The 17,679-nt window shown below is 43.5% G+C and overlaps 1 protein-coding gene across 2 annotated transcripts in view; it reads left to right on the top strand.

Annotated features, from left to right (window-relative positions):
• pou6f2 (POU class 6 homeobox 2) overlaps window positions 1–17,679 on the top strand; it is a 462,178-nt gene that overhangs the window by 427,402 nt on the left and 17,097 nt on the right. For both annotated transcript variants that reach the window (XM_055633835.1, XM_055633836.1), the window contains one exon: window positions 6,320–6,488. In XM_055633835.1, the coding sequence (XP_055489810.1) occupies window positions 6,320–6,488 (169 nt within the window). The remainder of the gene's footprint in view (window positions 1–6,319; window positions 6,489–17,679) is intronic.

The following is a 17,679-nucleotide window of genomic DNA, read 5'->3' as shown; positions in this document are numbered from 1 at the left end:
AGGTATCAATGTCAGCATTGACTCCATTTCCATTGATTATGTTACCTGACAAAACATCTTATTTACCTCAATAGTCCTCGCAACCAGAGCCTTTTGAGGAAGATATTTCCGATTTCCTTGGTATGGAGACAAATGACTTTTCTCATAATAACTCACATATTATCTTTTTTTTCTATCTTTTAACAAACCACAAAATCTATCTCCTTGATGTTGCTAGTTTAACACAGTTAACTTGTTAGAATATTTTCTAACTTCTACTCAATCCATCAATGAATAGACAATGCGGCACGGTGGTGCAGCAGTAGAGTTGCTGCCTTACAGCACTTACAGCTCCTGAGACCCGGGTTCGATCCTGACCAGGGGTGCTGTCTGTACAGAGTTTGTACATTCTCCCCGTGACCTGCATGGATTTTCACCGAGAGCTTTGGTTTCCTCCCACGCTCCCAAGACGTTCTCGTTTGTAGGTTAATTGGCTTGGTTGCAATGTAAAATTGTTGCTAGTGTGTGTAGGATAGTGTTAATGTGTGGGGGTCGCTGGTCGGTCCAGACTCGGTGGGACTAAGGGTCTGTTTCCGCGCTGTACCTCTAAACTAAACTAAATCCTAATACTTCAGCCAAGGTGACCATTATTGTGAATGATAGCACCACCTGCTTAATGGTTCTAATGACAGGCACAAATCTGAACATATCATAACCATATCAACATTAAGCAGACGTCACTGGAAATACCTAGTTCTTTTTTCTTGTAAAGAGCTGAATTATTAGATAAAACATAAAGTGCCCTATGACTCTAGTGGGAATGCTCTCGTGGATATGTGAGCATGGAGCACACACTGTGCAAAAGAACGTTTTGTGAGAGACAATAATCAGAGGCACTAACATTATTTCCGGTTTTTAGATTGATCACAGTGTCACATTCCACAGGTCACTGTACGCCTGGGGCTGTATTCAGTCAAAATGGCTCCTGCCCATCTTGAGGCCTGAAAACTGAGTTCGACCTCGAATCATTTTTTAAAAAGTAATTCTTGATTCACTGATGGCTCTCAACCTCAGTGAGTATATCATGGTTCAGGTCCCACTCCAAAGACTCGAGAAAATAGTGTCAGAAGTGCCCCATTTTAGATGAGCTGACTAACCAAGGCTTCAACTGCCCTCTGAGGTGGATTTCAAAGGTCCAACAATACTATTGGAAGATGAGCAGGCAAATTTTCTTGGAAACCTGACTAATTCAATCGTTTTTAAAGACCAGTTATATTCATGATTAATTAATTTATTTGCACTTCTTTCTTTGCCAATATCTTTTGCTTTCAAATCGCCCCAATATTTCAACTTGAAAAGTGTTTTACTTCAGTTTAGATATACAGCGCAGGAACAGGCCCTTCAGCCCACCAAGTCCGCACTGACCAGCTATCCCCGCGCATTAACACTTGCCCTACACATATCAGGGGCAATTTACATTTATACCAAGCCAATTGACCTATAAATCTGTATGTCTTTAGAGTGTGGGAGTAAACCGAAGATCTCGGAGAAAACCTACGAAGGTCATGTGGAGAATGTACAAACTCAGTACAGACAGCACCCCTAGTCAGGATCGAACCCGAGTCTCTGACGCTGTAAGGCAACAACTCTACTGCTGCACCACCGTGCCACCCCTGAATTTTTCAAAAATATTTTTTATGTTACCATCACTTAGCATTCTGTTTATTCATCAAACAGAAGTACTTTTATTATTGTAAAATTAACCAGAATTTAAAAAAAAGACTAAATTTTTAATACAATACCAGAGGTTTGATTTTTTTCTGATGTTTTGAAATGTTACCTTACATGACAGGACTGTGAAATGGAAGATTTGAAATTGAGGTCATAGCTTAATTTGAAAATGCGTGGAAATTGGGATTTCACAATTGGAGCTCTGTCCTCCACAGTCAATTGTCCATCCTTCATTCACCCTGTCATAGAGTCATAGAGTGATATGGTGTGGAAACAGGCCCTTCAGCCCAACTCGCCCACACCGGCCAACATTGTCCCAGCTACACTAGTCCCACTTGCCTGCGCTTGGTCGATATCCCTCCAAACCTGTACTATCCATGTAGCTGTGGAACTGTTTCTTAAACGATGGGATAGTACCAGCCTCAACTCCCTCCTCTGGCAGCTTGTTCCATACACCCACCACCCTTTGTGTGAAAACGTAACGGATTCCTATTAAATATTTTCCCCTTCACCTTGAACCTATGTCCTCTGGTCCTCAATTCCCCTACTCTGAGCAAAAGGCTCTGTGCATCTACCTGATCTACTCCTCTTATGATTTTGTATACCTCTGTAAGATCTCACCTCATCCTGTTGCGCTCTATGGAATAGAGACCCAGCCTACTCAATATCTCCCTATAGCTCACACCCTCTAGTCCTGGCAACATCCTCGTAAATCTTTTCTGAACCCTTTCAAGCTTGACAATATCTTTCCTATAACATGGTGCACAGAACTGAACACAATATTCTAAATGCGGTCTCACCAACATCTTATACAACTGCAACATGACCTCCCAACTTCTATACTCAATACTCTGACTAGAGAAGGCCAAAGTGCCAAAGGCCACCTTATCTACCTGATACTGGCCCTTCAAAGAACCATGCACCTGTACTCCTAGATCCCTCTGCTGTACAACACTATCCAGAGGCCTACCATTTACTGTGTAGGATCCAGCCCTTGTTCGACATCCCAAAATGCAACACCTCAAACTTTTCTGTATTAAATTCCATCTGGCCAATCGATCCAGATCCTGCTGCAATCGTTCACAACCATCTTCACTTTCTGCAATACCACTAAGTTTGGTATCATCAGCAAACTTGCTAATCTTGCCCTGTATGTTCTCATCCAAATCATTGATGTAGATGACAAACAGTAATGGGCCCAGCACTGAACCCTGAGGCACACCACTAGTCACAGGCCTCCAGTCAGAGAAGCAATCTTCCACCATCACCCTCTGCTGCCTTCCATGGAGCCAATTTGCTAATCATTCAGCTATCTCTGCTTGGATCCCTTGCGATGTAACCTTCCAGAGCAGCCTACCATGCGGAACCTTGTTGAACACCTCACTGAAGTCCATGTACACAACATCTACAGCTCTGCCCTCATCAACCCTTTTTGTCTCGTCTTCAAAAACATCAATCAGATTTGTGAGACATGACCTCCCACGTACAAAACCATGCTGACTATCCCTAATCAGGTCTTGCCCATCCAAATGCCTGTTTATCCTTTCCCTCAGAATACTCTCCAGTAACTTACCAACTACAGATGTTAAGCTCACCGGCCTATAGTTCCCAGCATTTTCCCTGTAGCCCTTCTTGAAAAGAGGCACAACATTTGCCACTCTCCAGTCTTCTGGCACCTCTCCTGTATTTAAGGACGACTCATAAATTTCAACCAGGGCTCCTGCAATTTCCTCTCTAATTTCCCACAATGTCCTCGGATATATCAGATCAGGCCCCGGAGATTTGTCTACCTTCAAACACGACAGTACCTTCAGTACTTCTTCGACGGTAACCCTGACTGCTCTCAAGACACACCCAGTGACTGGTCTAATTTCCTCCATCCTACTGTCTATCTCCTCGGTAAATACAGAGGAGAAATACTCATTTAGGACCTTGCCCATCTCCTGTGGCTCCACACAGAGGTGACCGCTTTGATTCCTGAGAGGTCCCACTCTCTCTTTAGTTACCCTTTTCTCCCTTATGTATTTATAAAATATTTTGGGATTGTCCCTAATGCCACCCGCCAGAACTATCTCCTGGCCCCTTTTTGCCCTTCTGATCTCTTTTTTTAGTTTACTCCTTGGTCCTCCTTTTACTCTATTATTTCATCATGCCCTCTTCTTTATTATGTTATTTTACTTTTTTTTTGCTTCCTCACATAGTACAAATTCTCTGGTCCACATTTTATTTCGGTTACTGAAGTTACTTCTTTAGAACATATCATCTGCTTAAATGTGCGTTATTCTCTCTTCCCACTATGAAATTGTGAAAATTGCGTAAAAATAACAAAATGGCCGACCCATCTTTATGAGATGAATATTCGAAAAATCAGTGTACCCTCCGTAGTTGTTGCCTTCCACATTTCTAGCATCAATAGTGTTTGCAACTGGGCTTTGAGCTGAAATAAAGATTTTAAGGGCCTGTCCCACTTGGCAATTTTTTCAACGACTGCCGGCATCATTGACTGACGTATCAGGCTACCGTAAAAGTGGCGGTGTGATGCGGCGTGACGCGGCGTGATGATGTATTGACGCACAGTGTTTCCTCAAGTGCCGCAACATTTATTTTGTCGCCGCTGGATTTTGAAATGTTCAAAATCTTTTGGCGACCCTGATATGACACCAGCAGTCACCGAAAGAAATCTCCAAGTAGCACAGGCCATTTATACGCTTGCCAACATTTTACCACTTTTAATACCATCTTTGATCTTCTTACTCATAGAAAATACAATTTAGATTGTGATGGCGCAGCTGATGAACGAGAGTGCATGAGTGATGAGACTGGTATTTTTTTGAGGTACTCAAGGATCAAATTTGTGATCATTGCACCTAGATTAGCCACAGGAAGCATTTGTCTGTTTGCCCCAAATAGAGCAGAGATCGGTGGAGAAACATGCCTACTCTCTGAAAAGAAGGATAGGTATTAAACAGGCTACGCAACTGCATGACTGCCCTCCTGTTCACTCACCCATGCCCCTCTTTTACTGAAATCTCTTTTACACATTTGTTACTATCTCACACACTTCATAAATCGAGCTTCATGTAAAACTCTGGTATCCATATGTGATTCGTACCACAGTCTTATGAAAGCCCTTTGAATGTTTATAATTCCATGGTTGGAATTAAGCATCAGGATCAATCATTTGGAATCAGGGTTTGATCCTTGAGTATCTAGGAGGATACAAGAAAAATAACAGTCCTCTTGCTCCTGCACTTCCCGCACTCCCCTGCTGAGTCACCGCCATCTAAATATCTTTGTATGAGTAAGAAGATTAAAGATGGTATTAAAAGTGGTACCATTTTCGTAAGTGTATAAAATCTTTATTTCAACTCAAAGCCCAGTTGCAAACACTGTCGATGCTAGAAATGTGGAAGGCAACATCTGCGGAGGGAACACTGATTTTTGAATATCCATCGTATAATGATGGGTTGGCCATTTTGTTCTTTTTATGCCACAGGTTTGCTCTTTCCGTTCTCCCGTTTGAATGATTTTCTTCCAACCTGCAGTTGTCATTATTTTTTTCTGCTGCTACTTTTCTCCCACTGTAAGCTCAACCCTGCTTCCTCAGCTTTTTTCTCTCTTTACTCATTGGGTTTTTTTATTCCTTCACCCATCCCCAACTCCAGCCATTCAGTCACATTCAAACAGACTCTGCTCCCAGCCTGTCACTTCCAAACCTCATACACATTATAATTTAGGTACCATTTTCCATAGAAAAAGGCACTGCAGTAATGCTAAGGTGCCCGGCGTCTTTGAGGTGTTCAATAAAGTGATGATGTTACAGTGTTATCACTGTGCATGTAATAGCTCACACCTTTTTAGTCAATCCTCAAGTAGATTTATACATTGCAGGTAGTCTAGTCAGTGCTTATTTACTGGTACTCCCTCAATGGTAGTAAATGAAAAAAAAAAAAAGAACAATGCAGTAAGTATTGCCTGGAGCCCGACGTGTGCTTGCAGCTTCATCTATTGGAATATACTGGCTGCTTTTACGGGCTTGTATTTCTGTTTAGTCAATGTGGTCATTATTTTGGTATGTGCATGACCAGTATGGATCTATGTGTAAGTGTGTGTTTGTGCGTAAGTGCGTGTGCATCATTAACATGTTTGTGTCAATTTGAGCTGTCCCCAGTAGGAAGGCAGTTGTTTTCTTCTTAGGCAGTCCCCCGGGATCAAGGTTGGCTTACTTCCACAGCTCTGTGGGTTCGGAGATGGTTAAGGAAGCAAACGTGTAATTCACAGACGCTTTCATAGATGGGACAGGAGGTGGCTGCAAGGGATGGATAGTTTGTGAGGAGGTGCTCTCTTTCGACTGCTTATGCAGGGCTTCTATGTGCTCCTGATGCATGGCCTAAGAAAAGTGGGGAGAATGTAAAACATGCAACCAACACTGCTCCGTTATATCCTCAGTACCCACTAATTGGGAGCAATGAAACCAAGCCCTCCAGTCTTGTGTTAAGTATGCATGTAGATGTCTATGTGAGTCTCTTTCAGTGCTTGTGTATGTGTGTATCTTTGTGTGTCTACTCCATAATCCACTGACACACTTGTGTTTATGCATTCACTACAGATCCTCAAACAGCAGCCAGTGAAGTTGATGGAGTAAACCTTGAAGAAATTCGTGAGTTTGCAAAAGCTTTTAAAATTCGACGTCTGTCTCTAGGTCTGACACAGACGCAGGTTGGACAGGCCTTAAGTGCCACTGAGGGACCAGCATACAGCCAATCTGCCATCTGCAGGTAGCTAAGTACTTTGTGACTTTTGGAATTTGTCCAGTATGCTTGGTGAGTGTGTCAAAACATGTTTAACTGCAACTTCTATCATTACCATTATTAACAGTGGAATTAATGTTAATGGAAATAGGACATTAAAAAATGGTAACATTTAGATTATGAATTTATTTTACCCTTAGTAACTGTAAGTACCAACTGAAAGTAACTGAGTGTATAAAATGTTTCTATGAGAAACAATGGTCTAGAAATTGGATCATGATCAGAAATGGTTAAATAAGTCCATTGGCCTTGTTTGTATACCTGTATGCTCTTGGTGGCATTCACGGTTTCTTAGGTAGCAGTTACAGATGTAATATTCCAGGGTGGTGGCAGAGAAAGTGGAGATGAACAGGGTCCCTGCTACCAGTAGAAGTCTCCAGCTCGAATATGAAACTGGTGGGGAGCATACCGAACCCTCCCGGCTTAATATTACAGAAAATAGCTTTCCACTTCCAGTCCACAAACAGATCAGCTTGTCAATGCCAGTCTTTTCTTTAACACAAGTATTCTTCCCTTTTCATCTCACTCAAATTGCATAATCTTCTTTTCCTTTCAAATTTATGTGATTGAATAGCATCCCATTAAATGTATCCATGCTATTCACTTTAGGTATATTTATGAGAGTGTTTAGTTTAATATAGAGATACAGTGCGGAAACAGGCCCTTAGGCCCACTGAGTCTGTGCCGACCAGTGATCTACGCACACTTACACTATCCTACACGCACTAGGGATGATATAGATTTATAGAAAGCCAATTAACCTGCAAACCTGCACGTCTATGGAGTGTGGGAGGAAACCGAAGATCTGGGAGAAAACCCATGTGGTCACGGGGAGAACGTACAAATTCCGTACAGACAGCACCTTAGACTAGGCCATATATCAACAAATCGTGGTGAGTTCAAGGACAACTGACATCCGTTGCAGGTGCTAAATGATAAGACTCTTGTATGTTCTTGAGGCCAAATACCATACTGATGGCCACCGTGGTCAACTTTCCATCAATCAAGCTTGCATAAAAAAGGAGTGTCAACCCGAAACGTCACCCATCCTTCTATCCAAGGATGCTGCCTGTCCCACTGAGTTAATCCAGAATTTTTGTGTCTATCTCCGCCATGATGCCTATATGTAATATCCATCCAAGGCTAGTCTCTGTAAAAAAAGTATCAGTTAACAACTGCTTTTTTTTACCAGAATAAAGGTGCAAGAAAATCTTGAATCAACCTCCCTCCCCCTTGGCCTTAACTTCTTAAGAGCCATTGAAAATTAATCATTGGGCTATTAAATCAAAGGAAGAACCAAAGAGAGTGGAAGACCAAAGATGCCACTTTTAAAAGTCATTCTCAGGATTTAGCTATCAATACATTTCACTGTATCTCGGTACAAATGACAATAAACTAAATGAAGTTAAAAACAATCCTGAGATTTACAGAGTTGACTCAATCCTGATCGACCTAAATGTAGTCTGGTGGCTCTTTGGTGTTTCAGCTTGCCAAGGCAAATATCACAGATAGAGATATTAACAAAACATCCTTCATTGAAGCCAGTTAATTCTCAACTAACAGCAGTGGCTGGTGCACCATGCATCAAAGTTATAACACATGATGTGTGCAATTCTTTTAGGTATCCTTGCACCACGCACATTGATTCCCCTTTAAAAGGAAATTAACCCATTCAAACAATCAATTATCTACTTATATAAATTTATACAAAGCTAAAATATTTTCATTTGAATATGAAATTATCTACTCAAACAGGTATGAATTCAATCAATATTCTTAATAGATCAGCATAACCTTTAAGAACTCCACTACTGCAAATCTGCCACTGTCGTCCCTGAAATGCCCACTCCAGATGCCTCCAATTCTTGTGGGTCACCTCCACCTGTAATTCTCATGTCAATACTGGTTGTCACATTTGCCCAACTCAAAGCCATCTCTGCTGATCTGGTGCCCGGTGCCGACCTTTCTTGGTCCACTTTTTTCCCCTCTACCTGCCCTTCAAAGTAGGCTGCACCTAATTAGGGCGGCACGATGACGTGGCTGCAGAGTTGCTGCCTTACAATGCAAGAGACCGGGTTCAATCCTGACTACGGAGTTTGTACGTTCTCCCCGTGATCTGCATGGGTTTTCTCTGAGACCTTCGGTTTCCTCCCACACTCCAAAGACGTACAGATTCGTAGATGAACTGGCTTGGTATCAATGTAACATTGGCCCTAGTGTGTGTAGGATAGTTTTAATGTGCGGGGATCACTGGTCGGCTCGGACTCGATGGGCCGAAGGGCCTGTTTCCACGCTATAAGTCTCTAAACTAAATTAAACCTGACTCATCTGGGCCTGCAATCTGTAACCCGTTGTTTATTTTTGGTAAAGGACAACTATGGTGGAATGTGGGGTGGTCCTGTATATGGATAGGCCATTGGTAGATGATGAGACGTGAACCACTTTTCTGTTGATTCCTTCATTGTGCAGGCAAACCCTTCAGTCTTCTCACTGGTCGCTGAATGGTATAAATGATAGGAGTGGAATTAAACCATTCAGCCCATCAAGTCTGTCATTTTGTCCCTCCTAACCCCTTTCTCCCCATTTGCCTGACACCCGTGCTAATCAAAAATCTATTCCTTCAAAATATCCACTGACTTTGCCGCCACAACTTTCTGTGACAAAGAATTCCACAGATTCACCACCCTCTGACTGAAGACATGACTTCTCTTTTCCTTCCTAAAGGAACGTCCCTTAATTCTGAGGCTATGACCTTTTGTCCTAGACTCTCCCACTAGTGGAAACCTCTCCACATCCACTCGATCCAAGCCTTTCACTATTCGGTACGTTTCAAATAAGGTCCCCCCTCATTCTTATAAACTCCACTAGTACAGGCCGAATGCCGTCAACCGTTCATCATATGTTAACCCAATCATTCCTGGGATCATTCTTGTAAACCTCCTCTGGGCCTTCTCCAGAGCCAGCATATCTTTCCTCAGATATGGTGCCCAAAATTGCTCACAATACTCCAAAATTGGCCTGACCAGCGCCTTATAAAGCCTCAGCATTACATCCCTGTTTTTGTATTGAAATAAATGCTAGCATTGCGTCTGCCTTCTTGCGTGGATGTGAATGTGAACTATGCAAGATTCCATTATAGAGGAGGAACAAGGCAAACTGTGCCGACCTGAACTGTGAACCATTCTTAGAAACCAGTTCTCCAGGGAGGCCATGTGTTGCAGAAAATGTCCTTGAGGAGTGGACAAACGGATGAGCCACACTTATAACTACTTCATGTGGCAATCAGCCAACAGGAGGAAGTGGTGACACAATGAACTGCAGATGCTGGAATCTTGAGCAAGAGACAAAGTGCTGGGGAAACTCAAAGGGTCAGTTGCGACTGTGGAGGGAATGGACGGAGTACATCTCGGGTCAGGACCCTCTCCCGATTAATGGAGAAGTGCAAGAGAAAGCTGGAAAAGAGAGATGATAGAGGGGCAAAGCGTGGCAAGAGATAGGTGGATTACAGGCTGGGGGACGGGGTGATTTGCAGTTGGAGAAGCAAAGTGACTAAGGTTAGAAAGTGAAAAAGAGGAAAATGGGTTTGAGATAAGGAAAGAAGAGGAGTGGAATGTAAAGCTGGAGAGAGGAATATTCATGGAAGGGCCAGTAGGGAGAGAAAAGACGGGGGGGGGATAAAAGAGGAGTAGGGACAGTGTTGGGAGGGGTAGGAGATGACCATAAGGAGGATGGAAAAGGACAGGGTGATGAGAGACGATGGGAAAATGTGTGTGCACCAGGTGACAGGAAAGAGATGCGGGTTGGAGGGTACTAGTTAAAATTGAATAATACAATGTTTCTAGCATTGGGTTGTAAGCTACCCAGGTGCAATATGAGGTGCAGTTCGTCCTTTTTGTGTGAGGTCTCTCTCTGGCAATGGAGAAGGCCCAGGACAGAAAGGTCGGCATGGTAGTGGGATGAGGAGTTGAAGGAGTTAACAACCGAGAGCTCCAGCAAACATTGGTACGCAGAGCGCAAGTGTTCAGTGAAACAGTTGCCTTGTCTATGCTTTGTCTCACCAAGGAGGAAGTAGTTCTTTCCCAATATTTAGATAAGAGATACTGCACGGGACCAGTCCTCAGGATGGAACCCGGGTCTCTGGCGCTGTAAGGCATTAGCTCTCTACCACTGCGCCACCGTGCCGCCCTATGGGAGGAAATCAACATGCATGCATTGCAAGGGACAAGGCGATTACATGCATAGTATTAGATGAATGCCCAATGTAAAGCCAGTTTAAGGAAATGTTGTCATGGTAATCTTGCAAGGAATAGCGCCTCTCTTTCGGGAGAAATAAACAGCTTCAAAGATGATCTGAAAACAGCAGAAATATTCTTCATAACCTGACACACCTAAAATGTTAGCTGCTACTTTAATCCCACTCTGAGCCAATTTAATTGCAAGAAATTAGCAAGGGCATATCTTCTGCCATTTGTTGAGAAGCATAAAGGGCCTGTCCCACTTACGCGATTTTTCAGGCGACTTGCCGACACCTATCATAGTCGCAGCAGGTCGGCTAAAATTTCAAAATTATGAAAATCCAGCTGACCAGAAAAAGGTACGACTCTTTGGGCGACTCTTCACGACCATACAGGCGTCACCCCGCGACATGTCGCCTGTATGGTCGTGGTGACGCGTGGTTCGGGCGTGAGCAGTCGCTCAAAGAGCCGTACCATTTTCTGGTCGCTGTTGCATTTTCAACCTGGTGAAAATTTTCAGCGACCCTAATGATGGGTGCTGGCAAGTCGTCGAAAAATTGTGTAAGTGGGACAGGCCCGTAATTCATTTGGACCATAGTCGTGTTTCTCTCTGTAAATGCAGCAATGGTTTTCTTTAGTTTCCTATTCTATTTGCTATTCTGCCAAAATACGGCAGGTTTCTTGATATGCCAACGGGTTCACTAATCTAGGGCAGGTGCTGGAATTTAAATGCGACAGCCTTTAGGTGGCATTTTGGGTGAGTGCACACTTTGATTTTCATTTCAAAAGAATGAGCATTTGACTATGAATCCAGCACTTCCCTTCAACCTCGATGTTCCTCTTTTGACCCCTTGGGTCAATCCACTCAATGGCCTCCTGGGATGAAAAGTGGAGAAGTGAGCTGCCTCGGGCAATGCCTCTAATGTACTCCATAGCCTGGGGCTCATGGCCAGAGTCGCACTTTGGGTCATAGAGCATCTTTCGTTCCTGGAAAGGGTGGCCACGTCATCCAGGGTCAATGCAGGCAGTCCTCAAAGTCACAGCTCCTCCCATAGGATTAGTGATTGGACCTTTGTTTTCTGTGCTGGATGCATCCCAGTTCTCCATCCGTCTGATCAGCAGGTCTATGCCTGCATCATAAATGCCAGCTGCCCAATAACAGAATGGCTAGCGCCATTCTAAACATAAGCAGTCATTCAGTACAACTGCATTGATGAGCAACAGGACCATCCTGTGGGTGCCCTTCAGGGAGGTTCTGTTCCCCGTGACCCTTTCCATGTCATGGAAAATTTAGGAGCAGCCCGCTTAAGCCTCCACCACCATTCAATAAAATGATAGCTGATGAGCTTGTAATATCAAATATCTTACTCAATAAACCTCTAACGCATTACTTAGCAAGAATCGATTTACTTCCTGATAAACCAATAAAATATTCAATGGACAATAGCCAATAGACAACAGACAATAGGTGCAGGAGTAGGCCATTTGGCCCTTCGAGCCAGCACCGTCATTCAATGTGATCATGGCTGATCACCCACAATCAGTTCCTGCCTTCTCCCCAAATCCCCTGACCGCTATCTTTAAGAGCCCTATCTAGCTCTCTCTTGAAAGTATCCAGAGAACCGGCCTCCACCGCCCTCTGAGGCAGAGAATTCCACAGACTCACAACTCTCTGTGTCAAAGAGTCTGCTTCCACCACCGTTGAGTAAGAGAGTTCCAAAGATTCACGACTTTAAGAGGAAAGGTTCGATCACATCTCTGTCCTAAATAGCAGTCGCGTCGCCATATACCACCCTGTCTACATCTCTCAGAGTGGTTCCATCCAGCCCCCATTTACACTTCTAACTCCATCAGATACAAGCATCGCCTCAAACATTAACTCATCCATTCCAAGCATGAGTCGAGAACCACAAACAACACATTAACATCCTTTCTTAAATAAGGAAACCAATACCGTAAAAAGATTACCAGATGTGGCCTCACCAATGTCCCACAAAACTGATGTTATTTGCCCCAATATCCAAAGACTCCATTCATCTTTACCAGGAACCAAGATAAACAGATTCCATCATCACCAAAAGGGAGCAAACTCTTATCTAGTTTATTCTGCTTTTGATGATTCTTGAAAAGTTTATCCATTTCAACATTTTGTATTGTGAAAGATCTTCCTTAAGAGAGGGAAAGTGCTTTTCCTCCCTTTTAATGTTGGTGTTATGAGTGGTTGCAGTAGGGGGCAGTTTAATATGGCCTTGCTCAATAACTCTCCATTATATTGCATCGATTGTTACTGCATACAGAGCTCCAGCTTGTACAGCACAGGAACCCTTGACTACATCGACCCTCTTTGCTGTCTTGTCATAGGGAATTTCAGTGCAGAAAATCATTCAATTTTTTTCAATTCTGTCAAAGAGACCACTATTAAATTTGTCACTCTATGTATGTGTACATTTTGGCACGTCGTCTTAGTACATACATTCACAATGTAGTATAAATTTGAAGAATACAATTAGTTTAAAGCAATGAGCACATAAGCTACAGGATGGTACGGCACGGTGGCGCAGCGGTAGAGTTGCTGCCTTACAGCAAATGCAGCACCGGAGAGCCAGGTTCGATCCCGACTACAGGCGCTGTCTGTACAGAGTTTGTACGTTCTTCCCATCACCTGCGTGTGTTTTCTCCGAGATCTTCGGTTTCCTCCCATACTCCAAAGCCGCACAGCTTTGTAGGTTAATGGGCTTGGTAAATATAAAAATTGTCCCTAGCGTGTGTTGGATAGTGTTAGTGTGTGGGGATCGCTGGTCGGCACGGACCCGGTGGGCCGAAGGGCCTGATTCCGTGCTGTATCTCGAAACTAAACTAAAATAAGAGAAATAGGATTATTTCAAAATTAAGGGCTTGATGATATAAAGATCTCAAAAACTGATGGCTCGCATACCTTGCACTTAAATAAGGCAGGGTGGATAATGTTTTGGAGGCACAAGAGACTGCAGATTCTGAAATCTGTACCAAAAAACTGAGAGCCATTGGAGCAACATAGCGGGACAGGAGCATCTGGGAAGGGAAATGAAGAGTTTCCGGTTGAGACTCTTCATCTAGACTTGTTTGATTTCTCATTGTGGCAAGCTGTGAAACTCAGTGGAAAATCAATCAATCAATCAATCAATCAATTTTAGTGTATAGCACATTTAAAAACAACTCACGTTGAACAAGAACTGTACATCAGTTCAGATACTAATGTGCTACATACAACGGTGGACAGACCTAACAATACATACATAAACTGTTTACAGCGCCACCTCAGAAGGCCTCAAAAACGGTAGGGAGTAGAAATAGGTTTTAAGTCTAGACTTAAAGGAGTCAATGGAGGGGGCAGTTTTGATGAGGAGAGGGATGCTGTTCCACAGTCTAGGTGCTGCAACCGCAAAAGCGCAGTCACCCCAGAGCTTAAATCTAGACCACGGGATAGTCAGTAGCCCCAAGTCGACCGTTCTGAGGGACCTGGAGGTAGAATGGTGGATTAGAAGATTTTTGATATAGGAGGGGACAAGCCCATTAAGGGCTTTGTATACAAATAAGAAAAGTAGGATAATACTAGACTAAGTGGGACCCGTTGGGTCCCATGTTCACACTGGAGGGCTGGTTCTCCAACGCAATATTCCACCTCTCCACCAATGCCAATATTGGTGGCCAGTAGGGCGGGGGGGTGCTTTGTGGAGTGCTAGTATGGGTATTGTGGGCTGAAGGGACTGGTTTCCAGAGGGCTAGTATGGACAAATGAATTCTTGGGGTGGAAGCTCAATCACTCAAGCCTGGTGTGTTGGCAGCCCACTTATGGCTGGTGGGCTAGCAGTTGACTCGCGGCTATTCCTTGAAATTCCATTTCAAGCAGGGTTCAAGGCAACCAAATTCAAATGCAGTTTCCTGCCATTTCAAGCAGGGTGCAAGGCCACCAAATTCTATTGCAGTTTCATACCACTGCAAGCAGGGTGCAAGGCCACTAAATTCAGGTGCAGTTTCCCACCACTTCAAGCAGGAGGCAAGGCCACTGAATTCAAGTGCAGTTTCCTACCATTTCAAGCAGGGTGCAAGGCCACCAAATTCAAGTGCAGTTTCATACCACTTCAAGCAGGGTGCAAGACCACCGAATTCAAGTGCAGTTTCCTACCATTTCAAGCAGGGTGCAAGGCCACCAAATTCAAGTGCAGTTCCCGACCACTTCAAGCAGGGTGCAAGACCACCAAATTCAAGTGCAGTTTCATGCCACCAAACAGTGTGCAAGGCCACCAAATTCAAGTGCAGTTTCATGCCATTTCAAGCAGGGTGCAAGGCCACCAAATGCTAGTGCTGTTTCATGCCATTTCAAGCAGGGTGCAAGGCCACCAAATTCATTTTTTAAAAACCCTAATAACACTTTTTTTTTTGTTGATGGGAAGAATCACCTGCACCTAATGAGCGGCGGGGGACTGAGTAAGATGGCGAAAAATCACAGCTATAAGTGGTAGCGTTTTATCTAAAATCAATATACAGTGCAAACAGGAAGTTTCCACCAACTTCCATTTTTGCAGTGCAGCATTTCAAAGCAGTGACCACCACCAACAACAACCATTTGTGCATTGCAGCATTTCAAAGCAGTTACCACCACCAACACCAACCATTTTTGCAACTCAGCATTTCAAAGCAGTTACCACCACCAACAACAACCATTTGCAGTGCAGCATTTCAAAGCAACCACATTTTCATTTTCAAACCACATTAAGGGCACTCACAGTTGAGTAGACATGTGTTCAGTGTTATTCACAGATCAGAGAGACGTGGCCCTCTCGCGTCTTCCATCTTGCAGAGACTGAGTGATGCACAACACTTCCGGGTTTTATCGTTTCCTTCCCCCTTCCACCAGCAGGGGCAGCAGAGAGAATGTCAACATTATTTAAACATTAATAACTCTTTTATTTTTCATAGATGGGAAAAATCCTCTTGTCCTGCGCAGCGGAGGGGGACTCTGAGTAAGATGGCCAAAAATCACAGCCATAAGTGGCAGCGTTTTTTCAAAAATCATGAAACAGAAAACAGGAAGTGGTCAAGATCTTACTTTTAGTAATATAGATTTTGACTGTTGGTAAGCAACAATACAATTTCAGAACAGGCATTGTTACCATTCCTCTGGTAAGCTGTGGTTCGAAAACAGGCAGTCACCAGCTCTGAGTTGGTGTTATTGCAGACAATTCATTGATGGCAAAGGACTTGGAACCACTGACCTCCTTGCTATTTGTTTAGCGATACAGCACATAAACAGGCCCTTCGGTCCACCGAGTCAATGCAGCCCATTGGTCACATGTTCACACTCGTTCTCCATTTTCCCACTTTCTCATCCATTCCCTACAAACTAGGGGCAATTTTTTTACAGAGGCCGAGTAATCTCCAACACGCACATCTATAGGATGTGGAATGAAACTGGAGCACATGTAGCAAAACCGCGCAGTCACAAAGAGAATGTGCAAACTCCACACAGACAACTCCTGAGGTCGGGATCGAACCGGGATCTCTGGCATTGTGAGCAGCAGCTCTATCAGCTGCACCGCCATGGGGCCCAATTGTGTTGTGCATTCTTGTTCCTTGCCCACAGGGATAATTGAAAATTTGACCTTTTGGGCTTCCTAGACCAGATTAGTGCAAAAAATATTCAACTGAGTGAGTAGACATGCTTCCCCCCTGTGCTTTTCCAAAATGCTAGCAGGGTCTTGTACACATCAAATAACTTGCATAATGAATCTGTCACTTGAAACTGATAGACACAAAATGCCGGAGTAACTCAGACTAAAGAAGGGTCTCGACCCGAAACGTCACCCATTCCTTCTCTCCAGAGATGTTGCCTGTCCCGCTGAGTTACTCCAGAATTTTTTTGCGTATCTTTGGTTTAAACCAGCATCTGCAGTTCCTTCCTACACTTGAACTAGATAAGAGGCTCTCCAGATGCTAGCAATAAACAAGAACACAACAACATTCACCCATTCAGTCAAATTACATTTGATCTTTGCCTCACCTCCAATTGCTCTTTTGGCTATATGATTAGCTAACTGATTACCTAACAATATGTTCGTGTTCCATGTTGGATGATGGTGGTGGTCAAAGTGCCGTATAAATGGAATGGTATTCCTTTATTCAAGCTATTAACATTATTATACCAGCCACCCAAAATTTAAATCTATTCCTTTTATATGTCATTGATGTGGATTGTAAATGGTGAAAGCCCCAGTACTGATTCCAGTTGCACCCCATCTGTTCCAAATTGCCTACTTTAAAATGACGCAGTTATCTCAACTCTCTGTTAGTTAGTCAATCCTCCATCCACGTCATGAGCTCTTACCTGCACAGTAAACCTCCTTGTGAAACCGATTGTTTGAATGCCTTTTCTAAATCCAGCATCAGTGCATTCATCAGTTCACTTTTATCCAGAAAAGAATATGCAGGATATATTCAGCTGAGCAGGCTGCATCTGTGGGAAGAGAAAGAGTTAACATTTTAAGTTGAAAATCCTTCCTCAGAACTGGCAATGAGACAAACAAAGATTGTGAAGCTGCAGGGAGAGTGGGGGAGTGGGAGTATCTCTTGTAGAGTAAAGACAAACACATAAAGCTGAAGTAACTCCGCAGGACAGGCAGCTTCACTGGATAGAAGGAATGGGTGACGTTTCGGGTCGAGGCCCTTCTTTGGACTGAATCAGGAGAGAGAGACACACAGAGACATGGAGGGGTGTGGTGTGAAAATGAGATCAAAGGAGACGCAGAACAAGGAAATTGTAGAGTAGATGATTGTTAGCTGGGGAAGGTGACAACAAAGCATACAAAGGTAAAAGTTAATCAGGGAGACAGTCAGACTGGTTGTAAGCTGCCCAAGTGAAATATGAGGTGCTGTTCCTCCAATTT

Source organism: Leucoraja erinacea, chromosome 4, assembly GCF_028641065.1.
Source record: "Leucoraja erinacea ecotype New England chromosome 4, Leri_hhj_1, whole genome shotgun sequence".
NCBI classification, from domain to species: Eukaryota; Metazoa; Chordata; class Chondrichthyes; order Rajiformes; family Rajidae; genus Leucoraja; species Leucoraja erinaceus.
Note: the sequence above shows the minus strand (reverse complement) of the source record. Positions and strands in the feature narration are given on the sequence as shown.